This window comes from Vidua chalybeata, chromosome 20 (genome assembly GCF_026979565.1).
Source record: "Vidua chalybeata isolate OUT-0048 chromosome 20, bVidCha1 merged haplotype, whole genome shotgun sequence".
Lineage (NCBI taxonomy): Eukaryota > Metazoa > Chordata > Aves > Passeriformes > Viduidae > Vidua > Vidua chalybeata.
In genome coordinates this window covers 7,691,860-7,709,366 of record NC_071549.1, presented here as the reverse complement: position 1 = coordinate 7,709,366, position 17,507 = coordinate 7,691,860, and the positions used below count along the sequence as shown (strand labels likewise).

The following is a 17,507-nucleotide window of genomic DNA, read 5'->3' as shown; positions in this document are numbered from 1 at the left end:
GGAACAAACTACGCATGCTTAACAGCTTTTGGAATGATTAGCATACAAAGCAAGGAATGGGATGTACTGAATTATGAATATGTATTTGTATTTTGGGTATTTCAATTCTTGTCTGTATAAAAGGACTCTGTAATAATTTGAAAGGCACGGTGTGTATTTGGGAGCTGTCCCGCACGCTGCCCGGCGCCGCAATAAACATACACTTTCTAACTTTAAACTGTTAGAGAGTTTTGTCCGTCATAGTTGGATATCGGTACTAGATCAATATCCATATTTCTTTAATAAATCATCAGGATTGCAGAAAAAAGGCTCTTGGCAAGATTTGATTCCCCACACAACAATGCCTTGGAGTGCCCACCTCATGTTTCCTCTCTGCAGCTTTTACAGACACTCGATCAGAATCAGTTGATCATTGCAGTAGCTTAATAACTCATCTATTTTACAGGTCAGGAAATGAAAGCACCTAAATGACTGAATAAATATCACAGATTAGCAAGGGCCTACAGTGCTCATCGATTTTAACTCCCATGTAAATCAGCAGCTTTGACAGACATGCACACTGTTATACAGAGGCACCCAGAAATTCAGCATAGAAATTTGGCTTTGATGATGCAATAAAATTTAGAAAAAAGGGAGAATCTAAATTAAAGTTCAACATTTCCTTTCTTCTAGACAGCTTAGGAACAAACATGTTTGCAACTGCTTAAACTTTTAAATCAGCTTAGCAGACTTGAGAAATTGAACCAAGAAGCTAAAATTTGAAGTGCCCAAACACTGAGACCCTTCCAGCATTAACCACAATACTACAGAAGAACCATTAGGAAACAAGTAGTGGTATAATGCAGGCAAATTCCATTCTGAGACCCAGGTTCTGCTTTCAAGACTTCTTACAAAATTATTTCCTTGGATCTTTTGGTTGGCGATCATAATCACTTCAGATTTTAAACCCTTGGTGCAAATCTGGCGCTGAAGAAACCTTATAATTAAAATGAATTAGAAGCATCCTTAAGCTCAGCAAAAAAGATCTTGGCATGTGGCTCACGTTGCCTACGGGGCAGGTAAGGACAAATACCAACACTTCACTAGCATGAGCTCACCCTGCAGGCACAATCTTCCCATCAAACGTGCTCAGTGCCACTCGTGCTGGCTCTGCTGTGCCACTTGTCCCCCCCACACAAAGTGGATGCAAACTGCTCCTCTCCTCAAAGTCTCATTTTCTGGTGCAGCACAGGCACACCAACAGCTCATTACCAGAGCAGAAGCCCCCCTTACCAAAAGGCCTAAATGCCCAGAAGCAGGAGGCACAGGCAATGACGTGGGAAAGCTGCAGGAATAGGTGCTCAGTTTTCCATGTTCCTATAAAAGCAAGTGATAATTTAAAATCTCCAGCAGATACTGTAGTAGGAGGGCAATGAAGCAAGAGAACAGATTGCATGAAAAGGAAGAAGTGCCCTATGGAGTTTGTGACCTGTTTACCATAAGTAAATAAATAAATGAAAGCAAAACAACCCCCTGAGGTGACAGTTTGCATGAGGGGCATTAGTGACTCTGTCATGTGGAAGCCTATAGAAACAACTGCCATTACAGAAGAAAGGATTGATTGGCCACACAACAGGAACTCGGGAGAGAAAGCAGATGTGAAAGAAGGGAAGAGGAAGATTTGGAAATGAGGACAGCAGGGAAATCATTCTGAATATTGCCCAGCTAACACCACTGCCCTGGTACACAGCAGCTGAAGGCAGAGAGGAAAACGAAGCAGTTTGAGAACACCATGAAATAAAGAGAGAACACACAAGCCATGTCTATTCTTTCTACTCCACACTGAATCACTCAGCAACTCTTTCTGCTCCTGTGGCAGGTGAACTATCACAATTTTGCCTCCTTCGTTAGGGTTAATTATTTCACTTGCTGACAGTATTGAAAGAAAGGCCAAGTGTTGGCTCAGCCAGAGGGAGTGACATCTTCGATTCCTGCAGGAGCCTGCTGTCCAAGGAAAGCCTGGGCTCTCCCTGCCTGTGGAACTGTCCTCTATTCCCAGATCTGAGGACAGGCTCCAGAATAAATCTTATTCCTTTCAGTTCCACTACCATTCACTGCTATCAAAAATCAGGAATATGTTATTTTGTCCTCTTTGATCTCACTCAAACCGTGAAAACAACAGCCTAAGCATCTTGCCCTGCCGTATCTCAGGGAGCTGGAAACCTTTTACCAGCAAGAAATTCTTACAGCAGTTACCATGGTGACTCTGGTAATAGATATTTAAAGGCAGCTCACTCATAATCACATTCATTAGATATCAGGAGGCTTTAGTAAGAGAGGCACAAAAAGCTTGAAACCAGGGAGCCAACCAGGCTTGGTGATGGCGTAAGAAATTTATAGGGAGGGATCTGCTTATCCCATCATTTAGGTGGACACAAAGGGCTCCTGTTCAAATCTGGGATGGCACTGAAGCTTGCAAAATAAACTGGTTTTAGTTTGTCAATTTAAAAATTGGTTCTGAAAACCTCATTTCAATCGTGGTACTTCAATAAATCCTTTCAGAGTGGTCATTGCCAGAAAGATAAGAAATAGCTGTGCCACAGCTCCATCCCCCATTAGAGCCAGGCTGCTGGGAATCTCCTGGTCTGCCATCACCTGGAAACTCAAATCTGGATAAAGTTCTCTGAGTTGAAGAGGTACGTTTGGCTATACACGTTAAATAATTTATTTCTTCAGATCTGAGTCCACAGCTTTCCAATCCACTAGAACACAGCCAAGAGAATCTGCAGAAGCAGATCTCCAGATAGGGAGCCACTTCACCAGGCTGGCTAAGCCTGTGTAACAGTCATCAAACTGAGATTTCCTTTCTCTTTTTGCTGCATATTTCCATGACAACTTTCCTGCAGTATCAACTTCTTTCTATTGGAAAGGTTTCTCAAAGAGAATTTAGGCTTCTATAGCAACAGCTGAAAGCCCTGGGAGATGATGATGCCTGAAACTTTTTTTAGACCACACAAGTGTGTTTTAAATTTTATAGATGAAAACAAAAATATGTGTAATATTGGGCAAACTGTGAAGAGGAGAAGAAGTACTTTGCTGAAGCGGAACAAACACAAAGAAACCACCTTACATTCAAAAGGAGTGCAGACTTTGAGATCTAAAACGTTAGGGAGAGCAGACAGGATCAAACACTCATCTTGAAAAGCCACATCCTGTTCCTTCTCTCTGAGTTGCAGAGCACAGTCACAAGGAACGAGTCTGCTGATCCTAAAAGGAGATTTTAGTCCAAGATCTCTCTCTGCAGCCTATTTTATATTGACTTAAAGCAAAAAAAAATATTGGGAAATCAGCAAGTCAGGATACCTTTTGAGTTTTAACTCCAATATGCCTGCCACCTACTTCTAATCTAACCTATTTCTTAGTACTTTAAAGCTGTTTGCCATGGTAGTGACACAGTATTCTCCAATACCAAAAGCTTTAGAAGAAAAAAACTTTAGAAGGGGAAAAAAAAAGCTCAGCTGCACTCTCAACCAAATAAATTTGCTAAACTCATAAGCCAAGGAAAGTACAGAAGCTGAAGCAGCTTTCCTTCACTGAAATAAGATCTATTTCACAAAGCACTTCACTTCTCCAGTGCACTTTCAAACCTAAAGTCTTTTAAAGAAAAAGACAAAACACCACATTCACAAGGTCAGTGAGAAGTAGGAAAGGATTAAATTTAATGTATAGATGAGAATACCAAAGGGTGGAAACGAAGCCCAGCAGGTCCCAGCACCTTTCCTTTTGCAGCCACTGAAAACCTCTTTGTACACAACAGGTGAGATCAGCAGTGTGATCACCTCAAAGCAGCCCCACTTTCTTCTACTTGTGATTAAAGGCTTTTCCTTTTTTCATTAAAGTACCCATTAATTTATCTCCTCTTCTTCTCATTCACCCCTACATCATGACAGTTCTGATAAGGAAAAAAAAAGTGCCCACAGGTAGGAATGAGTGAAAAAGAATGGATTTGATCTAATTCTTGTTGACTTCCACCTTCAGTCACTTCCTACCCAGCTGAATAACTTCAGCAAACACTCTGGAACTGGCAGTTTGACAAAATAAAAGTTGAGGACTGTGAAAACTTATTTTTATTTTTTTTAATAGCACTGCTAGAATCTATTCAAAACCTGGGAACCCTACAACCAAGACATATGCAAAACCAGGATTTCTGACCAACCCCTCATTATTTCCAAGATTTACCCTGTCTGGAGGAGACTGAAGCGTGGGAGTCACTGAGTCACTGCAAAGGTCAAGTGAAACGCAATTATTCAGTGTCACCGTGTGCTGCCCTCTGCTGAAACAGACACCGAGCTCCTTGGAGCAGCACAAAAGCTCGGGATCATCTGCGCCCGCTGCTGCCGTCACACTCACCCGAGTTCAAAATGTTTCATTTCGTGGGCAAGGTTAAAAATAACCTGAGCTCTTGCACCGGACTGAACAGCTCCAGGGTAGAAGAGAGGCTTAGGGACAGCAGCCAGGGAGAAGGAGGAGGGTCGGATGCACCATCACCCTGCAGGGATGGAGGCTCACAGGCTCGGAAAAAAGAAACAGCTGAAAGTTTCATTTGAACAACTTGTTTATCAAAGATGTTGAACTCTCATATTGCCTCTCAAACCCTTAATCCTCCATCTGATTTCACCCACACGAAAAAGCTGTTCAGGCAGATGAGATTATTCAAATACCCAGGCACCAGAATTTGTTCGTGCGTAGAACAGAATGGGAAGAGGAGAAAACTATTAAATATCTAAGGGAAAAATAACATCTAATTACACATTAATATCCATAAATAAGTATATTTTACAGATTCGTGTTTACAAAATTCTTGCTTAAATATTTTATTTACAAACAAATAGTAACCCAGCATTTTCTCCAAAACTCAGGGAAAGGGGAAAGAAAGTCAAAGCAATATTTCAGCTATACATATAAACTCTCAGTGCTGAAATTCCCAAACCAACATATATGTTTTTTTCCCTTTAGGCCTTTGGAAATTAGGTTTTGCTGTGGGACTTCGAGATCAGCCCAGCAAGGTTATTTTGGATCAAGAAGATTGAAATCTTAAGTTGAGGGTTCCTTAGGGAGATCATCCTGCCAGCAACCTCCCCTACCTTGTCAAGATCCTGCTGTAGTAGATTTTAACCACCTGCTTTTTCATGGGATCTGATCTTTATTTAAAAAAAAAAAAAAAAAGGGGGGGGGAATACCCCCCAAACAAATAAAAATCCCAAACAAACAAAAAACCCCATAATTAAAAAAACCCCAAGGACGAAAAAAAAAAGAAAAAGAGGAAATAGCAGCGGGCCGGTGGGCCCTGCTGGTGCAGCCAGTAGAGGGCAGTGGGATTTAGAGGAAAGTTGTTGAACTTCGTCTGATGAAGTATTTGAAGTGATAAAATTATCCATTTAAATCGTTATTTGAACTTACCTACACAGAGATATAAGCAAGGCATAGAAAAAGGACCAAAATAAGAAAGAAAATTTATTACTTTAGGACCTCAAAAAAGTCGTGTTTCAGGGTATCAGGAAGATTTCATACCAATGCACCATTTACTTAATTTTTCAAGTAATTTTCAATTACTGAAATCCAACAATTCCATGCAGCCTATTGAAACCAAGACAACTATTTCTCATAGATTAAAACCTATGGGTTACTTAAAATAGAAAAATATCAAATAATAAGAAGAGTATTTTTAAGGCACACCTATTGTCACTTTTGAAGATGAAAACTGGTTCTAGTCCACAAGAACAAGAAAGCAAAACAGGTGAAGAAAAAAAGAAACACAAGTAAGGAACACAGACTTTTCTAATGCTCACTGCACCTTGCTTACCAGAAAGGAAAAGCAACATTTCTCACCTTATCGCCAAGCAGAACAAGCTCCCCAGAGCTAAGGGTTGCGCCTGATTTGACACGAGCCCAGTTCGCATTTTGTGATGGAACAGCGTGGATATTTTCAGAGCCCTTTTGAGCTACACACGTCCTGCAGCAGCACCGCTGCCCTACGCCAGAGGAGACCGGGCTCTCCCGGGGATCAGCCGGGGATGTCCCGGTGCTCCGGCGTGTCCGTGCCGCAGCGGGGACACCCTTGCCAGGCTCCGCTGCCCCGGGCCGTGCAGCCCCGCCGGAGCCGCCCGCCCGCCCGGGGCTGCCGCTGCCCTCAGAGCCCCGCGGGGGCTGCGGGAGCCCGGCTGCCCTCAGAGCCCCGGCGGGCCCGGCTGCCCTCAGAGCCCCGGCGGGACCGTGCGGGCGCGGGCAGCGCCCGCCCCGTGCGGGACCTGTTGCCCTCAGACACCGGCGCGGGGCCGGGAGTCAGCGGCGGGGAGGATGCGGGGACACGGCGGCCACACCGCACCCGCTCCCCCGCACCTCAGCCAGGGCACAGGGACTGGGTCCCGCACTGCGGCACCTCAGCGCTCCCCCAGCACGGGGATGCCCGGCGCGAGGCTGCCGGTTCTCCCCAGCCCAGCCGGTGCCCCCGCGCTGCCCTCAGCTCCCCGCGCTCACCTGCAGCCGCCGCCGCCGCCGCGCTCGGGGATGCTCCGCAGCCGGAGCCCTCACCTCACCTGCAGCGGCCGCACCGGCCGCCAGGGGGCTGCTGTGTGGCACGCCGGGTAATGTAGTCCCCTGGCTGCCCGGGACGGCCAATCCCCGCGGCGCGCCGCGGAACGTGCCGGGAGTGGTAGTTCTTCCCGGAGGCGTCGGCGCGGGGCAGACTGGGAGGTGTAGTCAAAGCATAGCGGTGCGCTGCCGGCTTCTCCCCGCTGCGGAACTACAACTCCCGTGCGCCCCCGCCGCGGCGGGTCTAGCGGGCCCGGACGCGGCGCCCGAGCGCCCGTGGGTGTGCAAGCCCATCATGGCGGCCCCGCCGCCCTCAGCGCCGGGAGAGCCGGCGCCGCCGCCGCCGCCGCCGCAGCCGCTGCAGTACAGCCTTCTGCTGCAGCACCTCGTGGGCGACAAGCGGCAGCCCCGCGTCTGGGACCCCGCCGTCCTCGGCGGAATCCCTTGCCCGCCCAAGAGCGAGGAGCAGAAGATGGTGGAGCGGGTCATGGAGAGCTGCCCCTTCAAGGCGGCGCTGGCTTGCGTGGGAGGTGCGGCCGCTGGAAGGACGGGGCAGGCGGCTGTGGGGTCGTTCGGGGGTCCCTGTGGCGTCGGGAAAGGGGCGGATGGAGAAGAGGCTGCAGTCCCCGTGTTGATTTTCCTCCAGTGCCTGTCACATGTCCCGGGCAGGGATCTGTGTCTGCCTTCCTTGGAGAGGCGCAGGTGCTCATGGCCTTCCCTCACGCAGCTCGGGCTGTCACAAGAGTCCATAGCACCGAGAGATTCCTGCCCTGTCACAGCGCAGCGCTCACAGACAGCGGGAGCAGAGCCGCTCCATTCCTGCAGGGAATGTGCTGCTCCAGCCCAGCCGTGTTAATTTCGTTGTTTATCTTTCACAGGATTTGTCCTGGGAGGTGCGTTTGGTATCTTCACAGCTGGCATTGACACCAACGTGGGGTTTGATCCCAAGGATCCCTATCGCACGCCCACGGCCAAAGAGGTGCTCAAGGACATGGGGCAGCGAGGCATCTCCTACGCCAAGAACTTCGCCATCGTGGGTGCCATGTTCTCCTGCACGGAATGCATGGTAGAATCTGTGAGTAAGAGCCTCTCAACCATTAAGAAATGTTTTCTGGTACTCCTTAAAATCTTTTACTAGATCCAAATAAGTACATATATTCTCTTTGCAATAGGGCAGTGGAATAGGCTGCTTTGTTCTTTCTTGGCCAGCAAAGTTTTTCAGAGATCTGAGATCTCTTTGAGATCTGTCTTCAGAGCTGCTGTTCTCTGACAGAATGAAGAACTCTTTTGCAATAGCAAAGTACTTTTCAGTTTTAAGTCCTGAATGTATTGGCAAGCATAGGCATTACTTTTTAAAACCCTAGCTACAAGTGCTCGTGTAAAATGTCAAACTGTGAGTTGCAACATGGTAATTTGAGTGTCTAAAAATTCCATATGCAGAAAGGGATCATCTGATGAAAGTTCTTGAGTAACAGGCCAGTTTTCATCTGGCCCCTACAGTCAGAAATTATTTTTTGCAGCTCAGTGGTAAATCTATCATCTGGATTTTTTTTTTTTTTGAAATAGGAAAATTACCTTGTTATGAATTTGAGTCCTGCCTTTTAATTGAAAGGCACAATTACTTCTTAACTCATCTAGAAGAAAATTGTATCTGCTTGCACCATGGAGCAGAACAAAGAGATTTCTGCACTGGTGAAAATCCAGCATGTCCTGGCTATGGAAATAGCCCACCTTTGTCAGCAGGTGCTGTGACTCTCACCTATGCCGAGGACCAGGGCTGCTCTCCTGTGGTTATTGCACTTCTAGACTCAGGGCTGTGTTCTGTCCTGGCTCACCTGAGCATCCCTGCCACAGCACTGCATTGCACCATAGGGATTTGTCTCACCTCTCCCAGTTACCTGCTCCTTCCTCCCTTCCCGGCCCTGCAAGTCTGGGAGTGCAGGGCCATCTGCTGAGAGCAGAGGGAAGAACATCCTCAGCTGAGAAGAGGATGGAAGGTCGTTTAACCTTGCTGTTAGCACAGATACCGAGTGTTTATTCCACACTTACTGATTTGTAACTCCACAGTATCGTGGGAAGTCGGACTGGAAGAACAGCGTTATCAGTGGCTGCATCACGGGAGGAGCCATCGGCTTCAGAGGTTGGTGCTGCCTGCTGGGAGCTGTTTCTGTGATAAGATTGAAGTTGGTTATGCAGCACACGATGTTCTTGGTGCAACACACACACCACAAACCTCTTTGCATGGGGCTGTGGTGCCGCCAGCGTGAGAGTGTGCTCCGGACTGGCAGAACTGTCAGCTCCAAGAATAAGTGGGGATAAGGAAGGGTTGGTCATAGAGGAAAATCAACAAAATTCACTTGAAAGAAAATCAGGAGATGGTGGTGGCTGGCAACACTCTTCTGTGGTGTCATGGGAGAGAGCCAAAAATACATACAGAAGCTCTTGTGTTAACTGAGCTCTACACATCTACCATTTCACTGTCTCTGCTTTGAAATTAGAACTCTCCTTTGAAATTAGAGCTAAAGAACTCTCTTCTTCTGTACCATGAGTAAAATGCTTTTCTCCTTTCTCATGTATCAGTTCAAACAGACAATTCTACTTATATGTGAACAAGAAGTGGGGTTTTAGTCCTGCAGCACTAGAGGAGACTTTCCTTTAGTGGTAACATCTGGAAAAATGCCCAAGTGAGAGAGAGCTGCTCTACTCATCAGAAATATCAAACTTCTCTCACTCTCCTTAAGAAAAAAACTGTTCTGTTTTATGGAGCATAAATGAAAAGAAAGCTCTTGAAAGTGCTTCTAATTGAGCTTGTTAAGTTGTGTCTGTCCTAGACCTAATCCTCTTAGAGCTGTCAGAGCAGTGGCTGCTCTTCCTATCCCTCCCTAGCCCCACCAAGCCACTTGCAGGGCTCAAATGAGAGCACAGTAAAATCAGCAGTGGCCACTGGAGGGTTCTCTTCTGTCCCCTGGGTGAGCCTGAGGACACAGCACAGAGAGAAAATCCTGCTGTCCCCGGGGGGTTGTACATCAGGCAGTGGCAGTGCCAGTGTCCCCTGGGAGGGCACTGCCAGGCTCCTGCTGGTGTGAGCTCTGAGCCAGCAGGGGTTATTGGCAAGAAGAATATTTCTCCTGCTTTGTCTCATGGTTTCCCACCTTGCCTTGCAGCTGGGTTGAAGGCCGGGGTGATCGGCTGCGGAGGATTCGCCGCTTTCTCCGCTGCAGTCGATTACTACCTCCGGTAACAGCCGGGACCCTCGGGAGCAACATTCCCTGTTGCAGTGCTGCTGCTGAGAGCCTGCATCACGGCACAACCACCAGGCTTACCTTTCCACTGCCTCTGGAGTCGGGGTGGCGCTGGCCACTTTCTGAATGACTAACAGCAACCTGGCTGCGAGCCCTGGCAAGCTGCTGCAGGCAGGCTTGCGGGAGCATGGGAGGATGGAGCCAGGCACAGAGCAGCATCTCCAGGACAGATCAGCTGACTGTCAGTTTCCAGGAAACATGCCTGGACTCTGAGCTCTTTCGATCCTTTGGGGCTGATTTTGATTAAGTCTGTTGCTGGCATCAAAAGAAGGCAGGAGGACAATCTTCGAAGAGAAATGCAGCGATCTAGGTTACCACATATTTGAAGGTGCTGCAAGTGTTTTAACAGTCACCAGTTTGCAGCTTGCTACTCTGTTGGGGAGAGGTAAGATCCTGTGGAGAAATAAGTTTGTTCCAGGCTTTTCTTAAAATACCATCTGAAGACAAACCACCATCTGTACAACTTGTCTTATTTCAAGTACAGAGATGAGCGCCAGATTTCTTTACCGTGTTTTAAAGGGAAAAGCAGAAAGGAATCCTTAGCCTTAGAGCTGTGTGGTTACTGGCAGATGAACAAAACAGTTTAAGGGAAAAAAAGAGGTTGTTGCTGAAGTATAATTCTCTGTAGCCACTTGGCTAGCCTGATTTAACCTCACTGTGGGAGTACAATCTTGCTACTGCTTTAACTGCCCCAGGCTCACCCCATTAGTTCCAGCAGTTTGATAGTGCAACTTAGAAAGCAGAGCTGTGAGAATAAACCAGTGTTTGACAGATAACTGGGCACTCACTCAGCACACAGCCTGCTTCCCATCACATCCCTGTGCCACCTCCAAGTACCACAGTGTTACAAGGGGCAAGTGAGTGTTTTTTCTGCCCAAAATTGGTGCTGAAATCAAAACATCCGTTCATTAGCTCAAGGAGCTGCTGCCTCTTTGATTGGTGTTCTATCTGCTCTCCTGCTATTCTAACCAAGCTCTGTTCTCAGACCTCAGAGGGTCATTTTAAACCTTCATTGAGCCACTCCATAAAGGCAAACACTCCCTCTGATCTTTTTGAGGCAGTGGCATTTCAGATGCAGTGCACACAACTAATAGGGATTCTCCCACCCACTTCCCCTCCTTTGCATCCACAGTTGGACATCCCAGAACAGTGACAGCCCTTGTTGACCTGGAAGAGCAATACTAGCAGTGTGTTTTGGCTGATACAGTGGTCAGTTTGGAGGCACACTGGCTCCCATTCCCACATGGAAAGAAGTGGGGAGACAGCACCATGTGATCTATCAGATGAGGTTTCCAGATCTCCTGATGTCCCTTGCTGTGCCTGTTCAGTATCCTCAGGCCAGAAGCTGTGCAAGTCAGCTGAATTTTAAACTTGAGTAATTCTAGGCTGATTAAACAGGCTGGCTCCAGACAGTCCAGGTTTTTTTTCCTCCAAAATGCAAGGATGTAGCCCAAACCATAAGAAGCCTCTTCAAAGATTGCCTGGCACAATGCCTGTGCTTATACCACTGGCTTGAAGTGCAACTAGCAAGAATTCCACAACAGAAAGAAGAAGCTGTGATGCCAAAGTGATCAGTTAGTGCAAAGAGCAACACCACAGGGCTTCTTTTGTGCAAATATCGGGCCTTTGCATTTTTATTAATATTTTTTTCTCCTCACGAGGTTTTACAGCCATTTAAAGTTTATAATCTACAGAAATTGAAACAGAACACAAACAAAAATATATCCTTAACAACTTTTGAAAGTCAAATATTAATTAACAGTTCTATTCTACCTGTAGCTGCAAGAGTCCACCCCCCTCTTTTCCTTCCTGTAGGGACAAGCAAAAGCCAGTCATGGGGACAGCCACAGCCTGTTGTGCTGGGCTGTGGGGACCGGGCCTCCAGCCACTGTCACAGGGGGAGATTTGGCTGTACAGAGTCTCCATCTGGAATGACTGTGTCGTGGACAGAGACTTGGACACATGTAACAAATCAGACACACACAGGGATCTGTTGTGCAGTCAGATCTAAAGCTCGGCCTCCTTACTGGGTCCAGGGCCAAGACAGACGCCTGGTTATTTTCTGCAATGCTGTTTCCCTTCTGTTTAGCTGGTAGTCAAGAGGAGCAGGGTCTGGAGTGTGAGCCCTTTGGAGGGGGACTGAGACCTCCCCTCCTTGGTTGCTTTGCTGGTGCAGGGCTGGCAGGTGCTGCCTTCCCCAGGGAGGTGGCTGAGGACATACCTGGTGCATCAGTGGCTGGGCTCTACCTGGAACAGTCCAATAGTTGGGAGGTTAAAGGCAACGCTGCTGTGGGGGACATGCTTGGTCACTTCTCATCCATCTCCATTTGGCACAGGAGAGCACAGGGCCAACGCAGTCAGGGACATGGGGGGGGTTTCCCACAAGAACACGGAGTCGGCTCACAGAGCGAAAGGTTTTGTGTCCCAACAGGTACCAACACCTACATGGGAGCGTGGGGGACATCCCGGGAGCCGGGCACTGGGGCAGCCTGTCCTGCCTTGGGACATGGCGTGACAACTCCAGCCATCAGCTTGGGAGGGGTCACTGGAGCCACTAACAGACCTGAGCTGGCTGGGCACGGCTAATCCAGCAGCAGCCACTTTGGGAGAATGACAGAATGAAGCATTTCTGCCTTCAGTCACGAGGGCCATGAAGGCTTTCCTCCTCCCATCCTTCTGTGCAGGTTCCCAGGCTGGGTGACCATCCAGCTGCTGCACAGCACTTGCCTCTGGCAGCCAGGCTGCCACCGAGGCAGGGCCATGTGCTGCCGTGTGCCCAGTGCAGCAGGGAAGGCCAAGGAAGGGGTAAAAACCCTCCTTGTCCCCATGGCCACGGGAGGAATGCTGGTGGCCCAGCAGGCTGTGCCACAGGTGCATGCAAGTGCTCATGGCAGTGCTGGGCTGGCAGGGGCGTGAGTGCCTCGCTATGGCAGAGACAGAACTGTACAGCAGATACCCTGTTCCCCACCAAATTTCCAAATTGGGGAAATTTGTGACCACATCAGTGTCAGAGTAGATGTGGGGTCAGCCCATGGTGCAGAAAGCAAACCTGCCTCTGGCTGGCCATCCTTTCAGCCTGCTGTGGATCAAGACCAGCACAGCACCTCTGGCTCCAGCCTTGTGTGAGGGGTTACCCCATAACGTTGCTGAGAGGCAAAATCCAGCGAGGGGAGGAACCACCGCGCCACACGCACACAGGCAAAACACAGGGCTGGGGCTGGAGAGGGGACTGGCCTGAAAACACCCAGAGGAGCCGTGGCAGGGAGGAAGCAGCACCCTGCTCCTCTGCTCTCGTGGTCGCAGGTTTGCTCAGACCGGAGCAGGATCCAGGCACAGGGTCCAACGTTTGCGCAGGCAGCGAAGCCAAAGCAGAGCTGGTTGTCACCGTCACCAGGGAGGGAGGCCCGTGAGCTCCCGGCCTCGGAGCGAGCTGGTGCTGCACATGCAGGCGTGGGCAGGGAGCTGGGCAGCAAACAGGCACTCGTGGGGCACTGCAGGCTTCAGGCGAGGGGTGCCTCGTAGGAGTGAGCGGGCAGGAAGGAGTCCAGGAGAAAACTAGCCAAGGGGGAAGCCTGTGTCCACAGCCCTTGTCAGTCACTACCTCTTCTGTTGAGCAAATATACATAAAAACAATCCTTGAACACAAGAAGGGACATAAGACACGACTACTTTACAGAGAGGGCCTGGCACCAGGTGGGACCGGGCCACTGGAACGTGATTGTACAGGAGCTGCAGGCAGCACCGTCCTGGGTCTGGGCTGGTCTCCCTTGGGGGCTGTGATGCAGTCTGTGTCCCCCAGCAGGGAGCTGGAGTGTTTGCAGCTGGTGCCTTCTGCCCGCAGGCTACACGTCCGTAGAGAAGTAAAGTGTGTTGCGTTTGAGCTCGCTGAAGGAGATGGGAGGATGCTGCAGGTAGTAGAGAAGGACCTGGACCTGTAGAAGGTAAATGGGGGGTGTTACTACAGAAGGGGAAAGAGCTGCTACATCCCAGCTTGTCTCATCCAGAAAAAAGTAACAAATCTACTCAGGCAGGTGAAACCCTCCAGTACCCAGCTCTTACCTGGGCCATCACATCGTGGGACCAGATGTCAGAGGCCAAGGTGAGGTGCGCCTTGCTCTCCCCCTCTGAGGGTCTCAGCAGTGTTGGCCCAAAAACCGTGGCCAGATTGTGGAGAGACATTTTGTTGATAGGTTCCTTTTCAGCCACCCTGTGGGGTACAGGGAGAGAGGCAGTGTCAGCCCCTAACGGTGTTCAGGAGTGGGGAGCCATGGGGTGATGTGGAGGCTGAGGGCTGCTCTCCCTTCTCCCAGCAGCAGTGGGGCACCTCCAGCTTTCCACTGCCCTTTGTAGCGCTCGGAAAACCCAGGTGCAGGGCAGGGAGCTCTGCCCCCTTCACGGCCTCCGCCGGAGCCGCCGGGCCTGGCCCGGAGCCCCGGGTGTGATGTGGCAGCAACCAAGCCCTCACTTATGCACTGCGGGGCCTCCACCCTTCCCGAGCTGCAGGGTACGGGGAGCCCTGCACCAGCCCGTGCCCCCTGCACCCACTCCCCGCCCTGACAACCCTGTGGGAGCCCTGCCAGCATGGAGGGAAGCAGGACCGCAACATTGCCATGTTAGGAGGCAGCTGTGCTCCCCGGCACAGGCTGCTCGCTTGAGCCCCGGCCAGGGGAGCAGATGTGGGAACTGGCTGTGCCCGGTTCTCAGGATGGAAATGGATTTTTCCTTCTCCATCCCCCAGCATCAATCACTTTTTCTGTTTGGTTTTAGCCAAACCAGAGGAACAAAAAAAAACCTTTCATGATGCAAGTAACATGAGCCGTGAGCCCCAGTCCCAGGCTCTGTGTTCTGCTCTGCTGCCCTTCCACAGCCCTGTGCCTGGTTTTGGGTCCTCAGGGAGCCCCCAGTCCTTGAGTCCCCAGGTTTGGATGCACCTGATCTGGGCCAAGACAAAGCCTGTCACACCACACACTGCTGCACTCACCGTGGGACGGGTGACATGAAGTGTCACCTGCAGCTCTGGGACATTTCCACAGAGCTGACTGTCCTTGGTTCTTGGCCACCCGCTGCTGACAGGTGACAAGGATTGCTGCATCTTGTTTGGCAGGGACTACTGCTGGACTGGTGGGAAGGGACATAGAGCTGTTTTCCTGCTAAGGGGGACACTGCAGAGCTCCCAACTGATTCTTGTCCTGTGCTGAGGCCAGCTGCTCCCTGCAGAGCTCATCCAACCAGCTGCACACCGGCTGCAGCAGCCAAGTGTTCCATGTTTGCAGAGGCCATGTGCTCCCTGCAGAGCTGACCTGGATCACTGGCCAGGCACAGCCCAGGCCCTGCTGGCATCACAGCCAGTGGTCCTGGGACACCAGGAGCTGCTCTGGAGGGGCAGAACGGCTCCAGAACCCCCCCAGCATCCTACAGGGTCCCAAGGAGAGAAGATGTGGAAAGCCAACACCAATATCAGAGAAGGGTCTGAACAAGCTGCAGCCTGGGGAATAGCCAGTGCCCAGAGAGATTGGGCAAGTGGGATACACATGGAGCTGTACCCTCTTGGAAGGCCTGGGAAAGGACCACTCCATGCCTGCTCCAAGCTGCTGTTGCTAGCCCTGGCTGCTGCCCTGCTCTGCACCAGCACAGCACCATCTGCCTCCAGTCTGGGATCAGCCTGGAGATGTGCAGGCACCACAGGAATCAAATAGCAGCTCTAACTCTGTTCATGTCCCACCCCGACGGCAAAGCAGTGAGACATTCCCACCCTGCACCTCCCACCCATCCCAGGCAGCCCCTGAGCCATTACCTTTTCAAGTGCTCCAGCAGGAAGAGGAAGGTGATGAGGTTGGGGTCAGGCAGCGAGCGGAGAAGGTGCATCATGCAGTTCTCCTTGGCAGCAGGATCCGAGAGGGCTGGAGGCAAAGAGGGAGAGGGCTCAGGACAGGGTCTGGTGCAGCAGCAGGACCCACCACAGCCAGATACCTCCCAGCAGCCAGTCTGTGAGCACTGGGGAGCAGCACCACGAGCCCTGAGCTGTGGTGTTCAGCACCACAGCATGAGCCAACAAAAACAGCCAGGACCAAGTGGGCCAAGCTGGGAAGGACCCTTGGGAGTCTCCCATCCCAGAGCAAGCAATGCCAAACAGAGTTTGTGCATCATCCCCTTCCCATCCCCGAGCCCTTACCGATCCCCTCCATGAAGGCGGGGTAGAGTCTGTCAGTGAGGAGGGGCTCGGGCAGCTCACGGAAGTACAGCTTCAGCGTGCCAGCGATGGCATTGATGTCCATGTCACTCAGCATCACCAGGATGTCCTTGTTATCTGTCCAGAGAGCACCCACATGTGACGCCTCCTGCCCTCCTTCCCCTCCGGGTCTCCACCCTCTGTGTCACTCCAGCTACCCAGACAGGCTGCCAGCTGCAGGGCAGGGACAGCACTGCTGGGTTCACAGCCCCGTTAGCCAGGCTGAGCCTGGGAAAAGCCGAGTGGTTCCCGCCTGGCTGGGCAACAGGACACACAACGAGCTGCAAATCCATTTGCAACGTTTCCCTGACTCAGTGTCTCCCAGGAGCCAGCCAGGAGTGGCGGCAGCTCAGAGGCACAAACGGGCTGGGATCTCTGGGTGTTTTTGTCCCTCCTCACCCCCAGCCCTTCCTATGCAGAGTGTCATATCTGGCACATGTGCAGTGCAATAACCAAACCCAGGCTTGCAGAGGGCTGGGGGTGTCTCAGAACACCAAGCTCCCCCAGGACACTCACTGGCATCAAAGACAGCTTTCAATGCCTGGATGTCAGTGGCGACTCCGGAGATCCTGTAGATGCCGACCTCTTCGATGCCCCTCTTCTCCACCTCCTCGACGCACTGGCGCACGATGTAAGGCACCTTGGAGCGCTCGCGCCTGGCTCGGGAAGCGGAGCCGTCAGCAAAGATTCCCAGGGGAACCCCTGGCAGCCAGCCCAGCCCTGCAAACCCCGCGCCAGGGGCAGGATGGGCATGCAGGAGGGAAGGTTGGGAATGGCAAAGGGAACGGGAAAGTCCCCAGCAGAGAGCAAAGGCCAAGGTCCCCAGTGTTGGTGAGAGCAAGGGGACGCAGTGCAACCCCACACCCACAGGAACCAGAGCAGATCACCCCCACAGTCCTGCATTTACTTGGTCACAACACTGATTTTCACCCCGAAGACACCAGTCTGCTTTTTGGACGGGGTCCTCTTCAGGCTCATGTCCCTGCTTGTGAACTTCATGGAGAACTCCACCTTGATCTGTGGGAGACAGGGGGTGAGTCCTGGCTGGCCTGAAGGCAAGAAGGGGCTGCATTCACAGCGAGGGGCTGTGGGTCCCCCAGCCCCACTTACTCCGTTCATCTCAATCACATCCATGTGCCAGTTTTTCGTCTGCACGGCCTGTGGGTCCAGCTGTGGGGAGAGATGGTCTGTGAGTTCCGTGGGGCCACAGCCTCGTGCCAGCCCTGCTGTCATCCCAACCTGGTGGCCCCCAAAGCCCCTGATCTGCAGATGGTGTAGGGCACAGGATATGCTTTTCCTGGGCAACATGCTGCTCATGAGCAGAGAGGATGGAGAGGTTCCCCTTTGGGGTCTGGGCCCCTCTGGCTGTGCCCTGAAGCCAGGTGGGCTCAGTCCCCCTGTCCTCA

The 17,507-nt window shown here is 51.0% G+C and overlaps 3 protein-coding genes across 11 annotated transcripts in view; 1 reads left to right on the top strand and 2 right to left on the bottom strand.

Moving 5' to 3' along the window:
- Positions 1 to 6,636, bottom strand: part of SPECC1 (sperm antigen with calponin homology and coiled-coil domains 1) — an 87,656-nt gene extending 81,020 nt beyond the window's left edge. For 3 of the 6 annotated variants that reach the window (XM_053961151.1, XM_053961153.1, XM_053961150.1), the window contains exon 1: positions 5,869 to 6,457. The gene's annotated coding sequence lies outside the window, so the exon portion shown is untranslated. Of the gene's footprint in view, positions 1 to 5,868; positions 6,459 to 6,516 lie in introns of those variants that run through there. The other 3 variants (XM_053961158.1, XM_053961159.1, XM_053961154.1) reach the window with 2 other exon arrangements.
- Positions 6,637 to 6,819: 183 nt separating this feature from the next.
- On the top strand, positions 6,820 to 10,324 carry TIMM22 (translocase of inner mitochondrial membrane 22). Its single transcript, XM_053961061.1, has 4 exons — positions 6,820 to 7,100; positions 7,449 to 7,645; positions 8,638 to 8,710; positions 9,735 to 10,324. Exons 1-4 carry the CDS (start codon positions 6,866 to 6,868, stop codon positions 9,809 to 9,811), a joined length of 582 nt encoding a protein of 193 aa, XP_053817036.1. The 5' UTR covers positions 6,820 to 6,865; the 3' UTR covers positions 9,812 to 10,324.
- Positions 10,325 to 11,474: 1,150 nt separating this feature from the next.
- The window catches only part of ABR (ABR activator of RhoGEF and GTPase), a 37,896-nt gene continuing 31,863 nt past the window's right edge, over positions 11,475 to 17,507 (bottom strand). For all 4 annotated transcript variants that reach the window (XM_053961057.1, XM_053961058.1, XM_053961059.1 and 1 more), the window contains 7 exons: positions 17,212 to 17,271; positions 17,009 to 17,118; positions 16,618 to 16,757; positions 16,045 to 16,179; positions 15,667 to 15,772; positions 13,932 to 14,079; positions 11,475 to 13,804 (listed from right to left, as the gene is read on the bottom strand). In XM_053961057.1, the coding sequence (XP_053817032.1) occupies positions 13,715 to 13,804; positions 13,932 to 14,079; positions 15,667 to 15,772; positions 16,045 to 16,179; positions 16,618 to 16,757; positions 17,009 to 17,118; positions 17,212 to 17,271 (789 nt within the window). In that variant the 3' untranslated portion in view covers positions 11,475 to 13,714. The remainder of the gene's footprint in view (positions 13,805 to 13,931; positions 14,080 to 15,666; positions 15,773 to 16,044; positions 16,180 to 16,617; positions 16,758 to 17,008; positions 17,119 to 17,211; positions 17,272 to 17,507) is intronic.

What these genes read in the sequence shown, in the direction of transcription:
- TIMM22 (XM_053961061.1), top strand. Translation starts at nt 6,866, where the DNA reads ATGGCGGCCCCGCCGCCCTCAGCGCCGGGAGAGCCGGCGCCGCCGCCG. An exon ending in GGCGCTGGCTTGCGTGGGAG is followed by an intron (nt 7,101 to 7,448) that starts GTGCGGCCGCTG and finishes TATCTTTCACAG; the next exon opens with GATTTGTCCTGGGAGGTGCG. An exon ending in AGGAGCCATCGGCTTCAGAG is followed by an intron (nt 8,711 to 9,734) that starts GTTGGTGCTGCC and finishes CTTGCCTTGCAG; the next exon opens with CTGGGTTGAAGGCCGGGGTG.